Source organism: Oreochromis niloticus, linkage group LG4, assembly GCF_001858045.2.
Source record: "Oreochromis niloticus isolate F11D_XX linkage group LG4, O_niloticus_UMD_NMBU, whole genome shotgun sequence".
Lineage (NCBI taxonomy): Eukaryota > Metazoa > Chordata > Actinopteri > Cichliformes > Cichlidae > Oreochromis > Oreochromis niloticus.
In genome coordinates, this window is record NC_031969.2 from 24,723,461 (window position 1) to 24,749,116 (window position 25,656).

General features: G+C 38.5%; 1 protein-coding gene across 1 annotated transcript in view; it reads right to left on the reverse strand.

Moving 5' to 3' along the window:
- baiap3 (BAI1 associated protein 3) overlaps positions 1 to 25,376 on the reverse strand; it is a 46,136-nt gene extending 20,760 nt beyond the window's left edge. Inside the window, exons 1-5 of the mRNA XM_013269596.3 lie at positions 25,145 to 25,376; positions 13,939 to 14,084; positions 2,031 to 2,118; positions 411 to 494; positions 111 to 218 (exon numbers count right to left, since the gene is read on the reverse strand). Of these exons, the coding sequence (XP_013125050.1) occupies positions 111 to 218; positions 411 to 494; positions 2,031 to 2,118; positions 13,939 to 14,075 (417 nt within the window). The 5' untranslated portion in view covers positions 14,076 to 14,084; positions 25,145 to 25,376. The remainder of the gene's footprint in view (positions 1 to 110; positions 219 to 410; positions 495 to 2,030; positions 2,119 to 13,938; positions 14,085 to 25,144) is intronic.
- Positions 25,377 to 25,656: the final 280 nt, after the last annotated feature.

Genomic DNA, 25,656 nt, shown 5'->3' on the forward strand with positions numbered 1-25,656 from the left:
AGATAGACAGACAGATAGACAGACAGACAGATAGATAGACAGATAGATAGATAGATAGACAGATAGATAGATAGATAGACAGATAGATAGATAGATAGATAGACAGATACCTTCAGCAGGTAAGCAAAGAGCTCATCGTCACTTTTCACATGTTCGGGTGAGGGCACTCCAACCCTGTTGACCACCGTGTACACAGCTTCCTCATAAAGCAGGTCCAGCTACATGAAAACACACTCCAGTTAATAACAACCTTTCAAAAATAAAAAGCTTGTGTTCTTTTGCCCTTATGCGTTCTGCTCCACTGCACATCAAAAGCAGGAATAAAAAGCCTCAACTGTGTTGTTATTGTGAGTTTTGAGATTTAATCCCTGCTGAAATAAGATGAAAACAGAGAAGCTGAGCTCACGCACCTCTGTCCTGCTGATTCTGTCGGGGATAAAGGCCTGGTCCACATGCTCTTGGGGTGGTGGAACTGTGCAGGCCCCTCTTTGGCACTGCAAGAGGACAAAACCAGTTCAGCCAAAATAAAATTGGCCTTGCATAAAGGCTATGTTGAGAGGAAGAACTTATAAGACACATGTTGTTTTTTTGTTTGTTTGCTTTTTTTTTTCAACCTAAAAAATCTTCCAGTGGTGGGAGAAGTATACAGCCCATTTATTTGGGTAATAGCACCAATGCAACAATATAAAAATAATAATCTTTTTGAACTAAAAACACAAAAGAGAAAATTACAATCTAAGAAGCCTCACTGAAAACTGAGGAAATTTCATGGAAATTATCTTCAAGACACGTCTGATTAAAAAAATTCCTGCTGTACGTGTCACAGATTTCAAATGATTTGCAGTTTTTCCATGAATGCACAACTCATCCCAAGAGCTGCCCTCTTTTGCGAAAAAGAATAAAAACCTAAAAAATTTAACAGGATCTGCAGGTAATTGGTGGTGTCAAAGAAATCATAAAAACTGAAGGGTAGCCAAATGCCTTTGTTCTCCAAAAAGTACATTACAGCAAACCTGCCACTGAACACAAGGATAAAAACCGTGCCTAAAGGAATGTGCTCTTCATGATGGATCAAAGTCATTGGCCCACAAATATTTGTACATGTGTTTGTTGTTGACCAATGACAGCTATGAAAAGAACCTTACACCAGTCAGGTTGTAGTTATTGATTCAGCAATGAATTCTGCACAATACTGAACTGAAGTTAAACTTCCACTGACGACTGGTTCAAGAATGGAGAAATGGTCAATAGTTATGGACGGGTTTACAACTCGTAGATCAGTGCCAACATCAATGTCTGATCTCTTCTGTGCTTATGGAAAAATGGTCAAAAACTTCTATAAACACACTCCTAAACCTTGTGGAAAGGGATGGGCTGAAATCAGATTAGACCCAATGTATTAAGAATGGGATGTCACTCAAGTTCATTTGCATTGGAAGCCCTCTGCAAAGCCCTTTGACTTACCTGAATAGCACTATACAAATGAATCTGACTCAACTTGATCCCTCTGGTGGAATAGAAATTCAGAGTTCAATTGTCTTTCTAGCTTGCACACACAAACAAAATAAATAAATAAGCATGAATTTAGTCACCGACGGATAGAAAAAACAAAACAAACAAACAAAAAAATCATGTTTCCAGAAGACAATATGATAAATGGCATGCTGAGTGAATATACCTTCTGTTTTGATCACAGTCAGCAGTTTGTTTTGGGCTTATTGGCTATTTTGCTGACAGCGATACAGCAAATTGGAAATGAAATCATCAAGCATTCGCTACAAACATTTTTAAAAAGCATCACTGTCTAGCTTTGGCAGTAGGAGAAACTGAACACAGCCTCGACAGCAGTTTGTCACAGCCGAGGTTCCAGCCCTTTGAGCGCCCTGCTTAACCTAGTCCGTCTGTCTATAGACGTCAGAGTGGTCATGGTGGTGGGCTGAAAGACAGCACAGAGATCTATGCTCGCTACACACGCTGTACATGTTTCAAGCCTGTAACAGACAGAAATGCGGAAGTTAGGTGGGGGTTACCTCCGCCTGGGCCGCCCGCATCATGTTCTCCTGTTTCTGCAGGATGGCATTCATACGCTCAAAGAACTCCACGCTCTCCTCTGAAATCCTGCCAAGTAGACGGAGCACATTGAAAATCGATTATCTCTAAAGATAGAGAGGGAAAATAAAAAAGTGAGTTGAAATGCATGTTGCGCTCTGTTATACACATACACCATCTGATCAACCTAAATTATTTATGGATGGTAATTACAGCAGGATTCAGTGACATTTGTGGGATCACACAGCATCCTGTTTGCAGACACTTTGAAGAAGCATCTGTCAATAAAGAGGATCTTTTTCTTTTAATGTTGAACTACTGGACTCCGTCGCCTACCGTTCAGCTTTTTATTACTTATCAAACACCCTCTTGTCTCAAGCTTAAAAAAAGAAAAAGTCAGCATGTCTGCACCCTGCATGAACCATGTTAATCTGCTATGAGCCGGGCTGTGTGCAAAATGCAAATGATGTTTCTGTTTCCTCCAGGTGTGAGTGAATCCCCGGACTCCCGCCAGCCCCAGTTGTCATGGTGATTCGGGCACATTCACTGAGCTGGCTGAACACCTTGGGAATCCCCACCACCACCACCACCACCACCACCACTTACACCCCATCTCTCCCAGTATCTGCCATATCTCTCTAGGGGGAATCTTCCCCTCAGCCTTTATGGAATTCACAGACACTGCCAGCTGCTCTTATGTGAGCTGTAGCGGAACCGTCAGGATCAGCCATGCCGTCTGCCTTTAACTTCTCACCTCCACCACCTAACCCTACCACCACATCTACCTCTTTTCTCACCCTGGCATACTTCGAAAGAACTGTCCACAGAGGCCCTGACACACTCCTTTATTAGCATCCCAGCATCCCACATCCCAGCACTTACTGAATATCACAGTGGTGGGGCAGCAGATGGTAAACCCATGAGGTTTTTAATGGATACTAATTGCTGCCATGCTGGGAGAGTTGGTGAAGTTTCCACTGGGGTGAGGCCCAGTTGAACTGGAAAAGTGAAAGTTTCCTTGGGTAAACTTTTATAACCATATCAGAGTCACTAAAACATTCATCTTCATTTTAACATGACACTCCACTCATGCATGGCTATAACCACATAGTGTTTTTTTATGGGTTTATAAGAGTGAACAGGGATAAAGAGAAAAATACTGCATTGTAATGGTATTTGATTTATCTTTGAGTGTCATGCCTTTGGTATACCACCACCCCCCCCCCCCCCCCCCCCACCCCCCAAAAAAGAAAAGAAAAGTGAGGTGTACAGCTTGACAATGAGGTCAATCCTCCCAACATTGGTGATTAATGTTAGGCCTTCAGTGGTTGTTTTTTTGATCTACAGCCAAGAAACCATTTTACCAAAGCAGTTTATTTGCATTATGCCATTTCATCTGACTCTGTTTGTAAAATTGATTCAGTTAGAAATCTTTTTTGTAGGTAAGTGACAGCTTATAGATATTTGGAGGGAATAAATCATGTATGAATATTTTCTAAAGAGTATTTTCTTCGTTATTGTTTCACCCATAAAAAGTCCACAACTCATTTCAGGTGACTGAGTCATTGCAGCCTTACTGGTCATTATGGCAGGATTCACATGGCTGCATTTCAGGCTTCAGTGTTCTCACTTCTTGTCGCTTTGAATGGGTGATGTCATGCATTGCTGAAATGAATTACGGATGAGTTGCTTCTCTTTGCTTACGCTACACATGCCGAAAGTCAAGAGAAATTCAACTTCTGAAGTGCCAGCATGGCTGTTAGTCAATTAAATTTTTTATGCAAATATCCTGAGAGCATGAATTGGCCCGTCTGTTTAGTTTTTATAGGAGTAATTGATCATTGCAGTGAATAATCAAGCTATTGGATATAAACAAAGTTAGTAACAAGCATTAGCTAGCTTGACTAATGCTAACATTAGTCAAAGCTCTGCTAGCTTGTCTTTTGATGACCGGTTATAGTTGCTATGACAATTGCCCCAGTAAAGATATCCTGACCTCAAAATTCTGGAAAGCCTGAATCCTCTGTGAATCTTGCCTTAGTGATTTGATCCCCAACTAATCTAATCTGAAGTTTCTTTGGGTCAGATACTAAATCCCAAATTTCTCTCAACACATCCCCAAAATAAAAATAAAATAAAATAAAACTTAAAAAAACCCCAAGCTTTTTGAATATGTTTGGAACTTGTTGAATGTCAGTAAGACTAGCTAAGCATTATTTAATGTTAACTCATTAAAAAAATCGACACTCAAACTTGCTTCAAGATTTCTTGCCTCTGCTGCTGAATTTGCTCTACATTAAAACAGTTCTGAATAAAACCCATAGCTATATTTTTCAACCACCCTCCTGCATTATACAGAAAATAAAACCACAGCTGTTTTTCGTAAGTAAAGCTCCTCAGACAGCATTTGAAAGAAAACCCCAAACCGAGTCTGTCAAAGACAAAGCCTGTTCCACTAACAAGGGATTGGGAGCTTTGTTTCACGGAGCTTCAGTTTTCATTTGCACAGATAGTACAAATAAGCTTCATTCCACACTAAGACTTGTGTTTAGAGACACTCGGTTCTCTCCACATCCGGGTTGAATTGCCCAGAGTATTCTTGTATCCAGAAATCTGTCCCATCTTTTGTCAGTCAGCTTGAGGATTTGTCCAAACAGTCTGGGATATTTTTTTTTCTTTCTGGGGGCTTGGGACAACATGTTCATGGGAAGCAGTACTGCACAAATGATGCAAATCAAGTCCATTTTAATATGATACATCAAAAAGATATATTAAGGATGTATTAAGTTAAATCGTTCTCTCCATCTCTCATCCACACACACACACAAACACACACACACACACACACACACACACACACACACACGCACACACACGCACGCACGCACGCTACCAGAATAACAAACTGATTTGATGTTGCTAGGAAACAGGTCCTTTTTTTTAAAACCTCATTTTATTGTAATTTATTTTCCGAATTCATTCAAATGCTTCAATTATGATTTCCTGTCTGGAGAGTAAATCAGAAGGAAAACAAATAAAAACAAGAACGTCTTCTGTCTAAAAGAATATCTCAGAATAAACATGAACTGACAGAGAGTGCGAAGATGACAGAAGCCCTTCTCTTCAAACCCCAATATATGATGGCAGTGCATACATAGTAATTAATATTGCAGACATCACTGTCATCTGCGGTATGAAAAACAAAGTGATGTCTGTATGCATTCTAATAAAATTAAATGTTGTTTTAATTTATTTATTTTTTTAAATCTAATTCCTTATGGATGTCAATCCATAATATAAGCCTGTGGCTCCAATCATAAACTGAGATCTCTATGACAAGGAACCCCTCAACACAACACAGAAGACTGTTTGTTATACTCTAATTACACATTTGATTAAGCAGCAAAACATTACAGGTGGAAGGCTTCAGCGTGGAGATAAAATCACAAAAGCTCTGATTGAATCTCTCCATTCAATAACGTGGAAGAATCTGCAGTCGCTCATGCAGCCAGTGGTACTGACAGACATAAAAGTAGCCTGGTGTGAAATTATTTCCAACTCAAGACTTCTTGGTTGCTTCCTAGTTGCGTTTCACAGTTTTTACTTTCTCATTCCGTGGGTCAGTGGCTGACTGTGGATCTGACATATTTTAAAACAGACCAATGTCAGGTTTAAAGTAAAGGTTTGGCATGCTTTCTGAAAACAAAAGCAGTATCAACAAGAAATCTGACACAAAGACACATTTAAAGGATCGCTGAGGTATAAGACAATTCCCCTGGATACTTTGAGTAAGTGGCTATTCCTTTCTTTAAACTTTTCCCCCACTTATCACATATCGTTGTCACAATTTTAAGTAAGATGTGCCCCCTCAGAGCTCTTTGAGCATGCACAATCTTATTCTTCTTTTGACGGCTCGCTTTAGGGGTCATTACAGCGGATCATTTGCCTTTATCTAACTATTTCCTAGTATCCTATTCTGTCACACCAACTCTCTGCTTGTCCTCCTTCATTACATCCATGAATCTTCTAGGGTGGTCTTCCTCTTTTCTCCTGTCTGGCAGCTCTATATTTAACATCATTTGCCCAGTATATCCACTATCCTTCCACTGTATATGTCCAAACCATCTCAGAATTTTATCGTCACCTTTGTCTCTGAATGTCTCAACTTCAGCTGTCCCTCTGATATACTTGTTCATAATTCTATCCATTCTCGTCACCCAAAATCATAATCTTAGCATCTTCATCTCTGCCACGTCCTGCTCTGCGTCATGTCTTTTTGTTAGTGCTAGTGTCCCCAGGCCATGCATCACAGCATGTCTCATTACCATGAAGAATAGCGCATCACTATAAGATTTCAAATGTTGTAAAAATGTGTGGGACCACTTTGTTTTTTTTACACGTTTATTTTTGTGTTTGATTTGTCTTCTCTGTTGTTATTTGGTTATTTTTTAAGAAAAAAATGCAATTTAATGCTTTTAGGCATGTAGACATGGTTAAGGCAATCCACTGAAGATCAACCCCAGAATTAGCATTGGGAGACAAGGTCATTTCATAAATGACTTTGAGTGTGGCAAAATTGTTGTTGAAGACAGGTTTTTTCCCACGCCACCATCTCTAGCATTTACAGAGAATGGTCTCCAAAAGGGAAAATATCTACTGAGTGGCAGTGAGAGAGAAAATGCCTTGTTGATACCAGAGTTCAGAGAAGAATGGCCAATCTGCTTTGGACAGGAAAAACCAATATTAACTCAAATATAATGTTGAATCTGGAAGCAGATGGGCTATAGTGGCAGAAGACCACACTGTGTCACTCCTATCAGCTAGGAACAAGAAGGTGAGGCTGACATTCAAAAGTGGACAATAGAAGTTTGGAAAAACATGATCTGGTCTGATGAGTCTCAGAGCAGATCATCCCTTTTATCTTCAAAAATTAAGGATGTTTTGAGGGTAAAAGGGAGTCCAGCCCAGTATTAGCAAGTTGTACCAAATAAAGTGGCCAGTGAGGGTATACAACATTAACCAGGAAGACTTTTCACATCTGCAACAAGCCCAAGATCCCATAAAACTGACAGTTGGCCAAAGTCTAGCTATTTAATTCTGTGGAACTATCTTGCCCACTGAAAAATGAAATTAAATGGAGTTCCAGCATATTACAATGCAATCCTTACAGGTCCTGACCAAGCGTTGTAACATTCTGCTTACTGACACAACTACATGTGCATTAGAGGTTGCCTGTTTGCAGAACAAGTCTGGCAATATTTTAGATCTTCATATTTTCCACAACTCCCACAACTAAAAACCAAATCCAACACTGAACTTTAAACTAAACTAAAGCTTAACTACAAACTGAGTATTTTTCAAAATGTTCCAATATCTGATCCAAGATGCTCTAAATGCCAGAAACCGGCTAATTAAATTTGACATTTTAATTCATTTTAATTCATGAAACATCCTTGTGCAACAATGTTTCACTCTGTGTCATGTTTATTCATTACAATTATAATATGTACTGTGATATAAGATACATTCTGATATTTATATCAGTTAAAGAAAAGGCTATAGAAAAATGCAAAAATTAAAAAGTAGTGATTCTACTTTAAATACCCTAGGAAAGCATAGGAGAGCATAGGCTTTATTGAGGTGACATGGTACCATGAGATCTTTAAGTTAGAATGAGGCTGGTTATTGAAGACCTTGTATATGATGAGAAGGATTTAAAATTAAACATTTTGTTTGACTAAAAGAAAAAAATAAGATCAGCAAAACATACTTCGAGGAAACTGAACTTAATCATTATTATTCTAGAAGTTGGAGCATCCCATCAGCTACTTTTCCAGTGAATCACTGTCCCTTATAAACAAGAGCTTAAACAGGTGATTGAGGATATCTGAAATTATTATAATAAAGATATCGCCTCTAAATGATGTTATACAGAGTGAAGAGTTAAAAGAAATGCGTAAAGCCTAACTTCTGAAACCTGAAATTTTGTCTCACTGTGACTACTTCCACATATGGTCATTATTTGGAGCTTGTGTAACATAAGGATTCCCTGTAGGAACGGCATATAAATTTTATCCTGATCAGTGTGGTGTTATGGTCTTTTGGTTCTCAATTATTCCCAGTATTTTGAAGCTTCAGTTTTTGCTATATTTTAGTAGTGTTTATAGTATTATCCTCTGTGTTTCCTTTTTGTCTATCCTCCTGTGTCTTTCCCCTGTGCCAAGCTTATTCTTGTGTGCACCTGTGTCTCCTTTCTTCCCAGCTGTGTCTAAATTCCTAACTCACCATCAGTGTGTATATGTACCCTTTGTCCTTACAGCATCTGTTTTTCCTCCCCATGTGTTTTCTGCCTGTTTTGGATTCTGTTTTTCTTTCTTCGGATTTGTATCAGCTGAAATAAAGGGCTTTCCTTTTTTTATTCAGTCTGCCTGGGAGTCTGTATTTGGCTCATCCTCCTCTGATACTTGACAGGTGGAGCTGTTTGGAACAAATACACTTTAGGATGTTTATATATAGCCTATGTTTAAATAACCTATTTAGGAGACCATATTATATTTTGCAGAGCTTGTAAAACAGTCAACTTTACAATATTTATCCAAATCAGAGTGGAAAGCACAACTGCCTTTTTTTTAATAGTGCATGCACAGAACTACTCTGTTACTTTCCATCCCCGGTTGGTTATTTCCACAATACGATCTAAATTCTTGTTTGAATGCAAAAACAGCTACTCATATGATGCTGGAAGCAGTCTCAAATAAGTGCAGTATTATTATTTGACTGACATGCTAAAAGCTGAGATTCTCAGCTACTTTACTGAGCTCTTTTAAAATTTAATTAATACACAAAGAAATAAAGTTTTACTAAGATTTTCTAGGTTTTGGGAAGACAGCCAGGAAGTCAGGAAAATAAAGTAAAACATGGTAGGTCCTGCTCGTTTCAAGGACTTGTAAAGCAAAAATTAAAAATATACTCGTCTTGACTGACTTTGCAATAGCAGGTGTTGACTTTTATTGCATTAGGGGTTTCTGTTTAATGTCACTCTCAATTGACTGTGTTATTCTGCATTATTAAAAAACGAGAGCCTCGATACCGTGACACTGAGAAGTCAGAGCCATTAAGCAAGCTGGGGATTCAAAACACAGTGAAGTCAAGTGTGAAATATGAAGACTACTTCTCTTGATGGATGTGGAAGCGGACAGCAAAGTAATCAAGCAACAACAACAGCAACAAAAAAGCAAAATATAAATTTAAATATAAACCCTGGTGGGTTTATATGCTGTACCGCCAGTCGAGCTGATTGCTGACAGTGTATTGTGCTTTTCCACACTGTTAAAAAAACAGCTCACATAGAGGTAAAAACATAATTTGCTCCACTGAATTAAAAAGTTCACCTCCGATGTGCAGGTCTCTGCTCGGAAAGGGCTCGGCTCTGACAGCCGACTGTACTACTGGGTCAACAACCGTGGATGGAGCCGCCTAAATCCACCCGGCCTCATTTGCAAATTCTCAATTAAAGTGAAAGTGCATCCAGGTCAGCAGCCGTCTGAATGGATAACAAAGATCAACAGCCTGCCTCTAATGATGAGGGCTCAGGGTTTGCACACAGCTGAGACTCAGTGGGGAAGCTGCAGCACCAAGAAGCTGGCATGGGAAATGAGAGAAAGGTGCGATACTGTCAGGTCGAATCACGGCTTAATGAAGACAATAAATCAGGTCTTTAATAAAGAGCACAAATCAGCTTCTATTATGTGTTATTAATTTTGCTTAAAAATATTAAAACCTCTTTAAGTTATCTTAAAAAATACATTGAATTAAAATGTATGTGAAAAATGCATCAAAAATCATCTGTATGTCCAGCATCACACTTTCAAATTCAAATTTGATTAGTGTTCAACGCAGCGATTGAGGTTATCTTCCATGTTAAAAATAGACATGGTTGTTATTACAAGTATAAGTTCACATCACGGCAGCAGCCTGTGTTTAGGTTGCTATAGAAACCTCAGGTTCATACGATTACTTTTGGCTTTATATAAAGCTTCAAAACACGACTGAAATAAATCAGATGACTCTGTTTTTTTCTTCTTTTTTTACCTATTCCACTTGTTGCAAAGAAAAAAACTAAACTCCACTAACATAACTAGCATAAGCTAATGGTAACAGATATAAGAAATTAATTAAAAATAGCATTATAAGAGAGAAAAAATTAAAAAAAAATAGAAAACATCACAAGGTATCTAGTGGATATACTGTAGAGTATAGATAAATATGTGTGTATGGCATGAAGATGAACAATACAGGGCAACCACTGTATATATTGGCTTAAAGGGTGACTAAAATGCTGGATTCAGATTAATGTGCTCTTTCAGAGATTCAGATAGGTTTTATCCATTTAGTTTTCTATTCTTGGCTATCTGCATAAAAAAGCTCTGAGGTTAGCATTTCACTGGCCTGTCACAAGGTTTCTATCTACCATAATCTCATTTCAGAAATAGGATCTGTAACATTACTGGCTTCATCAGACTGTCACCATCACGGCGCTTTTGTCATGTGAATGTGTCACTTTTACGTTAATGATCCTCATAACTCTATACAGACATATCCATGACGGTAACAGAGCCACAGTAACCAGGCAATGTTTTTCATACACTCAAGAATACAGTGCCTTCAAAAGAGGAATATATAAGGTCACAGTTTTCTTGCTAGTTTTGTAGTTACTTAGAAAGAAGTGCGATCAAGCTCGCTACCTGAGGAAGACTAAAGTATCTGCAGTTAGTCACAAACAGCAAATTATTTAACAGCAGGACATAAAGTGTGATGGCTGAACACAGTGAACTAAACATCAGCTCCGGAATGATTATATCAACAATAATATAATGTTAAAGTCTTGTCAAATCCTGACTCTACATTCATTGTGGATGGATCTTCAGTGCAGTAAAGGTTTCACTTAAAAGTTATTCTTTGCAGACGTTTCAATTTGTAATAGGAAACTGTTAAATGAGGGAAAACTCAACGTCTATTAAATGTGTTTTGTTATTTTGGAGAGGTCTAGTTTAAAGCAACTGAACTATGTCTTTTGTGCTTTCACTGCAGGTGCCAAAATGTGGAAAAAGCATTTATTTTTTTCCTTAAATGAGCTTTGAGACTTCCTCTTATCACTAGGGAGATTAGCATGAGCATTATACATCTGATTCTACATCTGGCAGAGATTTATTTTTGCCTCATGGTAATGGTGTTTAGGGCTTTTGCAAAAACTGTCATGTTTGTGCGCTGAGTAACTCTTGAGTATCCACAGGAGACTAGGGTTTCACAATACTAGGATTTAAATGTTTCTCCCACTGAAAACATTACGTCTGGATCAACAGAATCAACCTTTTGGGACTAGGATTTAAACTTGACACGGATACCCAGGAAAATCCTTGACACCATCTTCAATACAACAGGGGAAAAAAAGACCAAAAAAAAATCAAGATGCACTTTTTTCAGTTACATAAATGAGAAAACTATTTTTCAAGCTCTCTGACATAGTGAAAAACAAAACAAAAACTGTAAAATAACCATGCAATAACCTGGGTTGCAGGGAGGCTGGAGTACATCACAAATTTCTAAAGAAATTATCAGGTAGTTCAGTAACTTTTTAATACCACAATGCTACATTTCTTTTTTAAATGGTACCTTTACTCACTTTTAAATTCCTCATAAAGTGTAGTTCAGTGGTATGAATCTCAATGATTGCTTAAGTGTTCAGCTGCTAGTGAGGGGAGGGGGCTGTGACAAGGATGGTCAAGGCCCACTTCCCCCTTGGAATGAAGAGTCTCTATAAATCAATACAAAGTTGTTTGGAGTGATCTATCCTACGACATAACATTTCTATCCTGATAAGCACATTTTTATCTAGAATGACAATAAGCCTGAAAGGGGCCACTAAATGTTTGAAAATGATGCGAATCACATGGAATTAGCAGATCTCACATGTGCACATGTGAAAGTTTGGATCAATATGTTAAACAGCACTCGCTACCACCACCGAGAAAGACTCAATCATTCATCATCATTCAAAACAAGGAAGCTAGAGAGAATTGAATCAAGAATCAATACCATGGTGCATTGAAGCTATGCTGGTGGCACATGGATGTCTTAGCACCTCACTAAGGCATTTGGTTAACACTACAACTACTAAGCATGTCATTTTGACCTCTTGGCATTTAAAAAATCATGTTAAATTAAAACCCCATCATCTCATATTTCATCACTTTTCCTAAAATTGGCTTATTTATCAAATATTAAATCTTTGCGTGTGTGGGATCAAAAGAAAAAAAATTATGAACGCTTTTACCCAGAACTGCCGGGTACGTCATTTTGACCCCATAGGAATCAATGTAAAACTACTACTGCTGCACGCCTGGTTGCCTAGCAACACTTTTTTTTTTTTTACACATACTTAGATTTGAAGGCTGCTATAACATGACCCAAAATTAGATAGATGTTATTGATAACTCTGCATGCCTTTCTTCACCACATCCTAGAATCTTCTCTGTGGTCTTCATCATTTCCTCCTCTCTGGCAATTCAATATTCAACGTTTCCAAACCATCTTAACCTTGCCTCTCTAACCTTGCCTCCAAAACACTCAACCTGTTCTGATATACCAATTTCTAATCCTGTCTGTTCTGGTTGCTCTCACTGAAAACCTTAACATCTTCCAGGATCATTCATCACAGCAGGTTTAATTAATATCTTTTAAATTTTCCCTTTCACCCTATTCTTCTTCTCCTCTCTAGTGCACTGTCAGTTGCTTTCTATGGTCGACACCAAGCATTTAAACACATCCACCTTCACTACCTCTGCTCCTTGCAGCTTCTTGTAACACCTGTCTCCCTCTCATTTACATATGTATTCTGTCTTGCATCTCCCGACTTTCATTTGTCTTCTCTCTAGAGAATACCTCCACCTCAGACAGACCACAATAATGACTATGAATAAACAGTCCACAGAGACTTAGCTCCACTGTCAGCCTGTCCATCACCATTGCAAACAAAAAGGGGCTCAGAGGCGATGCCTGATGCAGTCCAAACCCCACCTTGAACCAATCTGTCACTCCTACCACACACCCCACCACTGTCTTGCTGTCCTCAAACATCTCCTGCACAACCCTAAAATACTTCTCTGACACTCTTGACTTCCTCATAAAACACCACATATCTTCTCATGTTATCCTATCATATGTTGTCTCTAGATCCACAAAGAAACAGTGCAACTCTTTCTGACCTTCTCTATACTTTTCCATCAACACCCTCAAAGCACATATTGCATCTGTAGTGCTCTTTCTCGGAATAAAGCCAAACTGTTGCTCACTGAACTCTCCTAACATATCTTTAACAACTCTTTCCCATATTTTCAAAATTTGGCTCCTCAACCATTTTATTCCTCTGCACATCCTTGTTCTTGAAAATCAACAGCAGTACACTTCTTCTCCACTCCTCAAACATCCTCTGACTCTCCAACTTTGTGTTAAACAGCCTGGTTAAAAAGCTCACTGCCCTCTCTCCTAGACATCTCCATCCCAGCACAGATGTGTTACCACGTGATTCACTAACCCTCATCCATCCATCCATCCATCCATCCTCCTCTTTTTTTCATTTTCGTCATTCATGAGCTTCTGAAGGTACTCCTTCCACCTTGGCACTCTCTTCACTCGTTGGGAAATTTTAAGATCCCTAATTTGCTGCACATCCTTTCCAGCTCGATCTTTCTGCCTAACAAAAGTCCTTTTCCCCAGAGGTGGCGTGGAAGGCGGGTATGGAAATCTTATTTTTGGTGAACATATATGATTGAATGTTTGTTTATTTGTTTGTGGTACATTGGCACATGTATGTGCATCCGGCTGACTCACCTGCGAGGTAAGGGGTCAGGACAGTGTGTAAGGGGGCTGCTGGCAGTCGGAGGAGGAGGTTCCCTTCGGCTCCTTAGTGACTGGCTCCTCTGCACCTGCCTCAGCACACTACTTTTTAGGTCCAGCAGCGTAGTCATGATGTTTCACTGCAAGGTGGAGACAGGGAACAAATGTTAAGACTGCAACTGGCTGCAACCCCTGAGAGTTAGTAATTTGCAGGCTCAACTCTGGGAAGGTTTGTCATAATACATTTGATTTTAGGTACAAGACAATATTCATAAAACTACTTGTTTCTAGAAATACACTTGGTCTGAAGACTTCTTTTAGTTTAATCAGCTGCATAATCACCCTCTTTCACCTTTAACATAATTATTCTCTTCCTCAACAGGAGCTGTGTTCTATTTCTGTCTGCACCTAACTGATGCTGCAGGGTATGCAATTTATCTTTCACCTTTATGTCTGGTCTGCTCAGAGCCAATTGAACCCTATTTTTTCTACTGCACTTTGTAAAAAATATGCAAAACAAAAGAGTCACAGAGTGGAAAAACAAGGCTGCATAAAAGTAATGGTCACAAAAGGTGTTTTATAATTAAAAGAACCATAAAATATATGTTAAAAAAAATAATGAGTAACGTACAAACTAAATTTGGAAATGAATGTCTTAATTATAGACCTGGTCTTTGTGCGGATGTAATTTTATGCAATTCTACATTGTACTACTAAAACAGTTCAGATTGCTCGAGGCACAGACTCTGCTTGATCTTCTAGCGTGTCAGGAAACCAGACATGAGTTAGAGGCAGAGCTTCTGTGGACTGGACTGAGTTTCCACCATACTGGTATCTGGTTTACAATAATTTTAAGTAAGTGGTAGTTGACAGTGTAATATCTGCATGAATGCCAGGACCAAGGATTTCTTAGTAGAACTTTAGCCAGATCATCACACCATGTTCACACTACAATATGAGCCAGTCAGGAATCAGTGAGCTATGGTCATCCCAAAACCTATAATGGGCTTTGTATTTGTCCTTCTTGGGAATTAGTAGGTACTTATTAGGTACTAACCACTGCGTATCATAAAACCGGCTGCTTTGACCCTGCTGCTTGCCATTATAATTTGCTCTTTTGCCAAGTCATCCACATTTTTTCCTGCTTCCAGTACATCAAGTACAAACTGTTCACTTTCTGTTCTAGACTAGGATTGTACTCGCTTGCAGACACTAACACAGACAGCTATGCGCACCTTAACCAAGTATTTGTTCCTGTTAAACATTTTATAAGTCAGTGCACGGTAGTGTGGTGTCTGCACAGGCTGTCACAATAACTCAGCAGGCACATATACATTTGCATGGAGCCTTGATTTTGACAAATTTATAACACATAGACCTGAGCAGACCTTCTCTTACATACAATACTTATGTATCCCACTCCTTATCAACTGCTATTGTATCAACATAATCAATGTTATTCACTTCCTTTTAATTTGCTGCTAATCTGTCTAGCATGACCTACTGTATTAACCCTGCCTGCAGTGACTGGAGAAGACATCTTGCATAATCAAAACAATATTGAAAGTGGTTAATATTGATGTAAACTTAATTATTCAAGTTCTCATACCTGACCATTTTCAAAGAATTGATTTGTTTGTTTGTTTGTTTAAGCCACTTAATGTTGACTTAAGATAGACAAATCAGACAACTTAAAAAATGATTTTAAATTCCTTTAGGCACGTTTTTACTAGGTGCCTAATGCAAAAATATAATTTGTTCTGAGGTAAGCCAAATTACACAAGAACTTATGAGATCTTACGAAGGGATGAGTGCAAATTTAAACTCTTTAGCTTAAATGGTAATCAGTATGTGCATGATCCACTATACAATACCTGATTTGATTGGCAATATATTCATTTTTAAGCTTAACAATGATCCTAAACACACTGCCAGTGCAGTAAACGGAAAGAAAAACACACAGTGGAACACTATTGGTCAATAAATCTCTTAATAAATAAAGATTCCATTCCCAATTTTCCTAGAAAATATAGACAAATAATGGGTGGCTGATGTAGCTATGATGTAGCTGCATTTTGGGGGATTCAGTATTGTGTGATGAATGGGAATCTTAACATCTTGAGATTTTGCAACTTTTGCACAAGATTGTTTTGCATTTCTTGGCCATTAACGTAATTGTTTTCTCGCTTAAATTTGATTAAGAAGATTGATACAAGTTTTTCGTCTCTTAGAAAATAATATGCTGGCAGCTTCAGCTGCTCTTCTTGGCTTAGCTCACAGACTGATAACTGAACTGGCTGCCTTTACCCTCTGTTTTATGTACATTACACAAAACAGATATTACGGAATGTGGTGACTAATGATAGGTGGATTTTGAGAAATCAGAGATTGGCAATTCCCTATAGGTTGGAGCTCAGAAGACTACCAGCTGTTTTCTGTTGTTTTTTATTCATTTCTGGGACAAGTGCTATCAGTCCTCTCATCTGTCTTTTGGCTAGAAAGTCAGGATCACAATTAAAATTTTTATTAATTCCATCTGGGTAAAAAACAAAACAAAACAAAATCCCCTAAAGGAACTTACTGATCTCAAACTGACCTTGGTCATTCAATTATTCAGAATGATGGATGTTTTAACTCGTAAATATCTCACGATCTGTAACAGCATCAATTAGACTTATTGAAGTAAGGAGCCATTCATCAAGCTATGCCACACACACTACTGAAACATTCAATGAGTGGACAGCTGAGCTACACAGGATGAAACCAGGTTGACTGTTATCTTTGCAAACAATAACTAACAGTTGTTTGCATATAATACATTTAATTAAACAAGATTATGTCCAATAGTTAATTTCTTATATAGTTATTTCATAACATGACAGTTTTTTTTCCCCAACAAATTCAAAAATGGGATCTGAGCATATATAAAGAAAGCTATCCTTGGGCTGTCATGAGTATGAAATATGAATTTAGAAATCTGAGCCTATGCAACATCCTGAAAGAGATTGGCACTGTGTTGCTAAGCGATTCTCTGAGACTGAGTAGTTCTCTCTCAAAGCCAATTGCCATAAAGTGAATTCTCATTTTGGCTTCATAGTGTCTTTCAAGTGTAACTGAATTATATGTCCTAATAACAATATCACATGCTGTCACAGCTCCATGCAGAGCCAAACAATCAAACAAATTCTTCTGGATGGAAATATTAAAATGAGCTGCACATGCTGTCATTTTCACCATGTAAAGGAGTAAACACAAATATGTGAAGAAACCACAATATAAAGCTTGCGATATCAAGAATATCAAAAATCAGCTGTGGTTAGCCTATAACCACAGTTTGCACCAAAACTATGACACAAAAAATATTTTTTTAAGCTTCACTTTTTTTTTGTCTTTGTCAAGCAAAGAACTTCTTTATGTATGTCGGAAACATGTGCTGTTTATTAGGACTTAATCTACAAATGCTTGCAATTCAATATTAAAGTTTGGGTGTGGATGATTAAACATATTTTCTTTTTAATTGTGATTCTAGGCTCTAGTGATTATTTAAAAATGCAATCAAGATACGATGACTATCCTGCTGTATTTCATTTCCTGTCTTGTTTTGTAGTGTGATATCAGAAGAACGGTTAACTCTTTTCACTCTATTTCCAGTCTTCAGTTTCACTCACACTCAATCACACTCACCAATTTCAACCTTGCTGACCAATTTCTACAGGCAAAATCTAACACCATATCAATTTGGTACTGATCCATAGCAGGGGTACTGGAAAAATATCAATAGAGCATAATTTTGTGATATTTTGCATGGTGATATTCTCTTGATACAAGGACACTAAATATCTATATTTTATTAAATAAATTTAAATACCACGAACAGGAAGGCTAATCTCACACACCACTATCCAACACTGGACACACTTAGCTTGATAAAGCTAGCTCCTAATAATGGCTCAGTCACAGGAGTCCTCAGTCACAATTAATAAATAAATAAATTCCATACATGGTAATTGCATGGAAATGTTTGGGGGTTTTTTTACATTCTGGTAGTAAACACAAACTTGTGGTGACTAAATAGGCTTGGACTGACAGCAATCATCCTCAAAGAGATAGCAATTATTTGCATATCTCACAATCTAATTTATAAATGCAGACAGATTGCCAACATTTTGCTGTCATTCTGAATTAGTCTTCATCAGTGAGCACAACCTAAGGGCACTCGACTCAACATTTATGGCAGGTTTTGCTGACAGTGTCATCAAATGAGACAGCTTTATCTTTTTGATAAAACAGATATTGACAAACTTTCAATTTGAGGACATCATTTGCAGTTGAAAAAGGTTACAAATCTCACTATATGTTATTGCAATACTTACCATACTGAAAAATGTCAAAAATATTGTGATCACATGGTATTTTGTGGTGGCTGGTGTGTCCCACCTCTGATGTTAACATACTGGTTTTTCCTGGAGTTTTAAGAGTGGCAAGCAACAAAGTAAAATAGTCTCAAATGACCATATTAAGACCATTTATTTTTTACTGTGTTATGAATTCAGCACACGCCTTTTCTTTGCAGCATTCCACTTTCACCTCTCCTTAAAAGCCCAAACCATGTTTTGAACTGTTTACTTCAGACAGCACATGACAGGAAATGAGCTTTGGTCAACAAGATTGATCTAGAGGAAGTAAAAGTCATAAGGAGGTTTTCAGAGGTGGACATCTGGAAACATGATTAATAGTTACCTGCCTGATCACCACCTGTCCTCCCTCTTTTGTGCCTGGATCAGACACAGGGGTAAACCCTGACATTTCCCCCCCTGTGTAGATTGGACATCAGGCCTCTGTAGTTCTTCTCTGTCATTCATTCACTTGAATTATATGAAAAATTGTGATTTAGCAGCATATTATTTGCTCAGCCTTAACTGATGTTGATTACCAGACTTTCACAGGAGCACGGTGGACTTATTAGCTGCCACATTTCTGAGCACTAACATTACATTTGTAATCACCGCAGCAGCAAAACAGTTTATAGTTGTGTTTACTTTTCATTTCACTCTTCATGTCAAAAGGCTTTACAATGATTGCAACCTCATTAATCACGCAGCTTGTATCTGTCTAGTAACTGATGAGTAGAGTATCAAGAATCCCCTTAACATCTTCCCATCAACACTGCTTATGGCTTTTAAATTTTTATGTGAAATTTGTATAAATGGGACTGAGATTGCAGCTCCACCTGGATGAATGAGTGGCTTTTGTGCAACTCCAACAGTGTCTGTGCCACGAAAAACAGTGAAAGAAGAAGAGACAGAACACTCAAAAAAAGAAATGACAAGGACACAACGGAGAGAGGGTTTGATTGATGGAGAAGTTGTTTCAGAAGACAGTCAGACAGCCTCAAACAGTCAGACTCCTTTTCAATATTTGACAGCCAGTGTCTGCGCATCGACGTGAAAGAAACAGAGTGAGCCAGGGGAAGGGTTTGTTCTGACTTTTACAAGACACAATATCAACGTTAGAGGATAATTAGCTTGGTGTATATGTGGGAAGAGATTCTGAGCTGATGGCACCCATTTTACTGGCAATGTTGATTTTTTTTTGTCTTTTTTGGATGGTGCTGATGAAGGTTGCCTGTTTGAATTGAATTTGCTTACACCAAATGAATCCAGAAAATGAAACATACTGTATTTGTGTGTGTGACTGTCAGTCGGTGTACCAGGCCAACTGCACAGAGAGAGCAGCATGCAGTCGGCTTTCCGGTTCGGAGTAAGCCAGAAGCTCGGGGTAGAAGTTGCATCATTGACTGTGCCAAAGGAGAGTATGCTATCGATCCTGGAGGCTGGCATCTGTTGTCCACATGGAGAATTCACACTTTTCTTTGTTAGACTCGAGCGTCGATACTTCTTCTCTGTTAGATAACATCAGTGTTTTGTTTCCAGTGCCCCACAGATGGAAACTCTTGGAATTTCCTCTACTTCAACTCACTTAGCGATTTTCAATGTTTCCCAAAATGGTAGTGATAAGGCGTAAATTTGCTGTTTTGAATCAGTGGTGGTGATTATACATATAGACATGCCAGTAATTACTTTAACTACTTTAACTAATGATTTACAGCAGGACTAAGAAAGATTGCATGTTTTTAAAATTAAATTTAAACTCCCAACTATAATATTTCTTTCAATCACATCCTCACATAATCTTTCCTGGTCCTGGGCACTTTGAGCCAGCACTTAATTAAAACTAATTTTTGTTGTGTACTTGTGATTCTGTTCTCTTGGGCATTGAAACGTTCTACTTCTATATTTGGTCCTTTTGAAGCATTATATTGTTTGTTTGTGTTTGTTTGAGTTTTGTTTTCTATCCTCTTTTGATTATCATGTTAGTTTTCTTTCCTGTCCAGTCTGCCCTTAGCTTGTCAGTATGTCTGTGTCCCTTTCTGTCTCCTCTGTCGTGCCCCTGTGTTGGTCTGGTTTCTCAGTGTGCTGCCTTTGGGGTCCCTTTTTAATTCTCTCAAGTTTGTATGTCTTAGTCCTGATCCCAGTGTTTGTTATCTCCTGTTTTACTTCCTACTTTTTCTTCCCCTTGTCTCATTAGTTAGATTCAGTTCAGCTGTGTTTTCCCAGATGTTTCCACTCTACCCCAATCTCCTCTTATCTATTTATACCCTCAGTTTGCCTCTGTCTTTGTTCTGTCCTCCTTTGCAATTTATCCCCATAGCAGGCTTGTTGTTTTGGTTTCCCTGTATTTTGACCTGCATTATTTTGTAGTTAGTTTAAGTTCAGCAATGAAGCTGCTTTTTAGTTTACCTCTTTTTTTAGAGTCCTGTTTTTCGATCCGACTCCTGCCCGACTCCACAGCCAGCCCCGACAACACCATTATTTTTTTCAAGTTTTACAATAATTGAGTAAACTGTAAGACCTGCTATGATATATGGTTTAGAGATGGTGGCAAAGTTGAAACTAAGATTTTCATTTGGAGGGATCAGGAAGGACAGAATTAGGAAATGACTAAAGTCGAGCATTTTGAGAGGAGGAGGAGGACGTAGTGAAGGGCATGCAAAGAGTCTGTGAGAAAGACAGTGATGCTAGGGATATGGTGAGGAAGAGGAACCACTGTGATGACCCCTAAAGGAAGCAGTCGAAGAAGAAAATTTATTCTTAATCGAATGATTGATTGAGATTCTCAGTGTTCAAATATGTTTGATCAGTAGGGTTAAGACTCCTAGTCCCCTACAAATTCAGTTATTAACACTTATTTGTCTGACTTGTATTGACATTTTCTGAATGATAATCAAAGACCACACTATATCTAAGTGGTGCTATAAATGAGGCATTTTTAGTTTGCTTCCTATTCATATGATACACTTGTAACCTTCCAGTATTGGAAACTCCAAATTACTAGGTTTCCTGGTTGACTGCCAAAAAGTAGCTAATAAAGGAAGCAATTGTGGCCTAATTTTCAGGGTGCTTTTTACGAGAGCTTAAATGTTGCTTCTTCAGTGTTTGACAGGAAACGCCAGTTAAGTCCTTCCAGTTCTTTATTGTGAGTTGTTGGTGAGAGGAAAGTGACAGTGAACAATGACGAGTGTTGCAGTTATCCACAGATTTAAGTATTCGGAACAGAAAGCAAAGTGCAGTGGAAAAACAAAAGGCTCATGCTGAGGGTATGTATGGGATATTTTGTACTTGTAAAGCAAATATTTATATGATTTGTATAAAAAATAGATATTGCAAAAAAAAGTTTCTTAGTCAGTCAGTTAATATCACAAAAATCAAAAAATCAAAAGAACATTAATTGTAACTTTAACAATGTTATGTTCGAGCTGGATTCATGTGCACTTGCCACTTGCCACAGCTTTATCGCAGAACATCTATTTAACAGAGTTATGCTCTTTAGATGACATCTTACAAAGGCCACACAGCTGAAATACCTGAGGCATGTTTGCTCATTTTGTGGTAAGGGTAAGAATCTCTTTCAACTTCCACACTATGGCGCCACCAGTGGAAGACTTGCTCAGGCATCATATTATATCCACTACATGCAGACTGGCAAGCGTGGACTGTTGACAGGTAACAGGCGCCGCAGAGCAGCTGTCTCCCAGGTGAACTCATTTCAATTACGGGAGTGGATTTCTCCCAGCTGATTTCACTCTGTCTCGGCTGTCAACCCATAGTGACAAAATGGGTCGACGTGCCACTATTGGTGTGGCGCCAGCTGCCAAGGAAACACTGTCAAAGCCAAGCAAATGCCTTTCTCACTACACTGGTGCCGAAATCAAGCCAGGGAAACACTGGCTCACCAGTGTCTCTTTCCTCTCAGATCCAATGAGCCCGGCAGCCAAAGGCGACTTGCTGATAGGGATGGTTAGTCTCTATGGTAACAGCAGCGGAAAGGAGTCGGTAAATACAGGTAAATGGAATTCTGCAAAGGCTGAAAAAAAGACCCTGGATTTTATAATGCATTCACTTTAATGCTGCAAAATACAAAGCTGATACTGACATCACATTGCAATCCTGCCACTTTGACCCATAGCACAAGTAGAAGTGAGAAGAATACATAGAACAATGTGTAAGGTGCACATACAACACTGCTTTGCCTATTTAGTGCCAGTCATTAGTTCACCTAATGCTCAGTCCTGAGAATATTTCAGTGTGACTCATGAGCTAGTAACTACAGTTCATACTTTTAACTTGGTCCCATTTGATATTTCCAATTCTGTCCAAAAGACAGCGAAAGAATAAAAATCAATAACCTCAAAAAAGTGTAGCGTGTTCTGCAATAGTTGATTAACAACAGCTCTAAAGAGACACCTCGATCAACATAGTTGAAATGCTATTACATTCCTCTTGAGTCGCTGAAATAAAAGAGAACAATTAACCATCCCTTTATGGCAGTTTATGTAATTGAATAAAACAAGACGTGCTTATTTTGACCTGCATATTCCTCAAAACTTAATTTAAGCATGGCAGCCGGAGGGGATACACATTCAGATCATATCATAACTCTAAGTAGATTATTCTACAGAGTTGCTCGTGTTAAAAACCACCTTTAAGTCAAATCCAAGAGCCTCGTCACTGGCCCCGAATGTTATTATGTGGCTGGCCCTTGGGGACACAAAAGGCTAAATGGATTAAACTGCCAGCTCTCTGTAAAATCTTTTCAGTGGGATCAATGGGAAAAAGTGCAGACATTACATCGTAGTGACCTGTACTGTATGCACCTGCAGATAACACCTAATCTATGATTCACCTAAAAAACACTGAACATTTAGCTGTCTATTCCCAGAAGCTAACAGAGTCGGTGTTGTCAAGGCACATGACAGGCACTCCGGCTTGGAAATTGATTGCCAGAGAAAATCCCAGGAATTGACGGCAGTGAGCTTTTGTAAAGGGCGTCTGCAGCACAGTAAGGCAGCAGAAACCACTGACAGCCACGCACAAAATATAAAATTTAAACAATAGTGAAAATCCCTGCTTATTATACTACACACAATGCATCTTTTGTCACCCTGAAAACGCTCAGCAGCAGTAACACTACTCTCAAAAATAGAAACCACTGACTTATTATGCAGCGGCAATAATGCTCTATAGTTTACGCAACAACATCAATCTGCATCTACAAGACACTGAGCTACAATACGATTCTCTGAAGACATGCAACACGTCACAAAGGCTATAATTAATGGCGTACTACCAAACATCTGAATACTCTGTTTGTACAGCATTACCATAACCTTTTGTCATGTCTCTATGAGTGTGCGCAAGCGGCTTTTTACATAGACAGGTTTGTGAGTAATGACCACTGACACCCTGTATGATAAAAAGAGGTAACGATTAATTAATGTCTAATGGACTCATGACTTTAAAGTGGGGCTATGACCTGCAGCAGCAAGGCTCATAAGGAGATAGCTGAACGAGGCCAGAGAGAGCAAGGAATTATGAACTGGAGATGATTTCTGCAAAACTGAGAATCACTGTGTTTGTTTGGGGTTTTTTTTGTTTTGTTTCATACACCACCAGCGCTTTGAGTTTTATACAGATGGTGAATAATGAGGTATAATCCTTTTTATTACCCATTTAATCTGCTGTACATGTAATTATTTTCAATATAAATAGCTCAGGTAAATTACCAGCTCACTATTGCTGCGGCTTTCACTGGGGGAAAAGACGCTTCAAGCAGAGAAGTCGGTGTGTGTGTGTGTGTGAGAGAGAGAGAGAGAGAGAGAGAGAGAGAGAGAGCGAAAGAGACAGGGTGCGCTTCACAAACATCTCTATGACAGAACATTGATTTATGCATAAAGCTCAGTAAGCATTACAAATAAGCTCAATAAGATTTAAAACTGACATGATTAAGTGGTTAAAAAAACAAATCAAAAGGTTTAAATCCAACTTACCTTTATCTTCCTAAGAATTTGAACTTATTTTACAGAACCTGAAGACCAAAATAAAGAATGAGAATTTTCTGTTTCTAAAAACATTTTGGAAAAATGTGTTTGTAGCCACGGTTTGAGTTGAGCTGTGATGCTGTGTGTGTGTGTGTGTGTGTGTGTGTGTGTGTGTGTATGTGTGTATGTGTGTGTGTGTTTTATGGGTGTGGGGCATTGTAGCTATAGAAATTTGAAGAGTAAACAGCTTTATACCCTCAGCTCAATTATAAAAACCACATGCATAAAACATAGTAGTAATAATACTAATGATGATACCATACAATCATATCTACCTGTGAGAGTTTATGGCCAACATAATTCTACTAAAATGAATATTTATTATTTAATGTATGCCAGTGTTTACTGCCTAAGGCAGCTCGAGCTTCTGATCAATCTTGAAGACCATGTTTATGATCTGTATGTTGAGCAGTGAGGGGAACTTTTGGCCATATGGCAGAGAGATTGTGCAGCATCTTTTTATGAGAAATGCCATAAATGCTGCCCAGTGCATAAATCCTCACGTCGTCTTTCATGTGCTATTCCAGTAGAGCCTACTTTCATATCATCAGGACAGAACTTTATCATCCTTTAAAAAGACTAATTTCAAATGATTTCCAACTACAGGAAATGCAGATCAACAGGTGCCAATTTAACATCCTTATAAATGACGATGAGTCTGCAGCTGTGTGACGCATTTTTTCTAATTTCTTTGGTTAATTAGTTTAAAGAGGGGATTTTTGTAAGGTGCTAAATGATTCAAAATTTAAAAAAACACCTTACCTGTGTCTCCTGACAGTTTTCCCAGTGTCAAATGTTCTTTTGTTGCTGCGTGTCAGAGTTCCTGTGAATCAAAGCTCACTGCAGCAGGACGCTGCTTCCCTCTGTGAACGCGGCGCAGTCAACTTATGTGAAAACAACGTTTGGATTTTTTTTCTTATGACAGACGACAGACAAAAGCTCATTTTAGTCCTTCGAAATGCTTTCCTGTGCTCACGCTCCACCGATGCTCACTCCAAATATGGCCATAGGAAGTGCCGCGATACTTCAATGTCCTTGAATACTGTCGGATGTATGGCTATTAAGCGTTGACCGTTTTGTGGACAATCGATCGTTAAACAAAGTGTACTGCGTAGATTGATTGTTACTGTTTATACACGAGTAAGTAATATGGCTGGTTAACCGATAAGGAGAAAAAAAAGTATAAGGCAAAGGAAATAGAAACGAAACAGTCGAATCATTTATCGTGTAACATGGGCAACATTTGCTACCTCGACTTAAAAGTGAAAATTTTT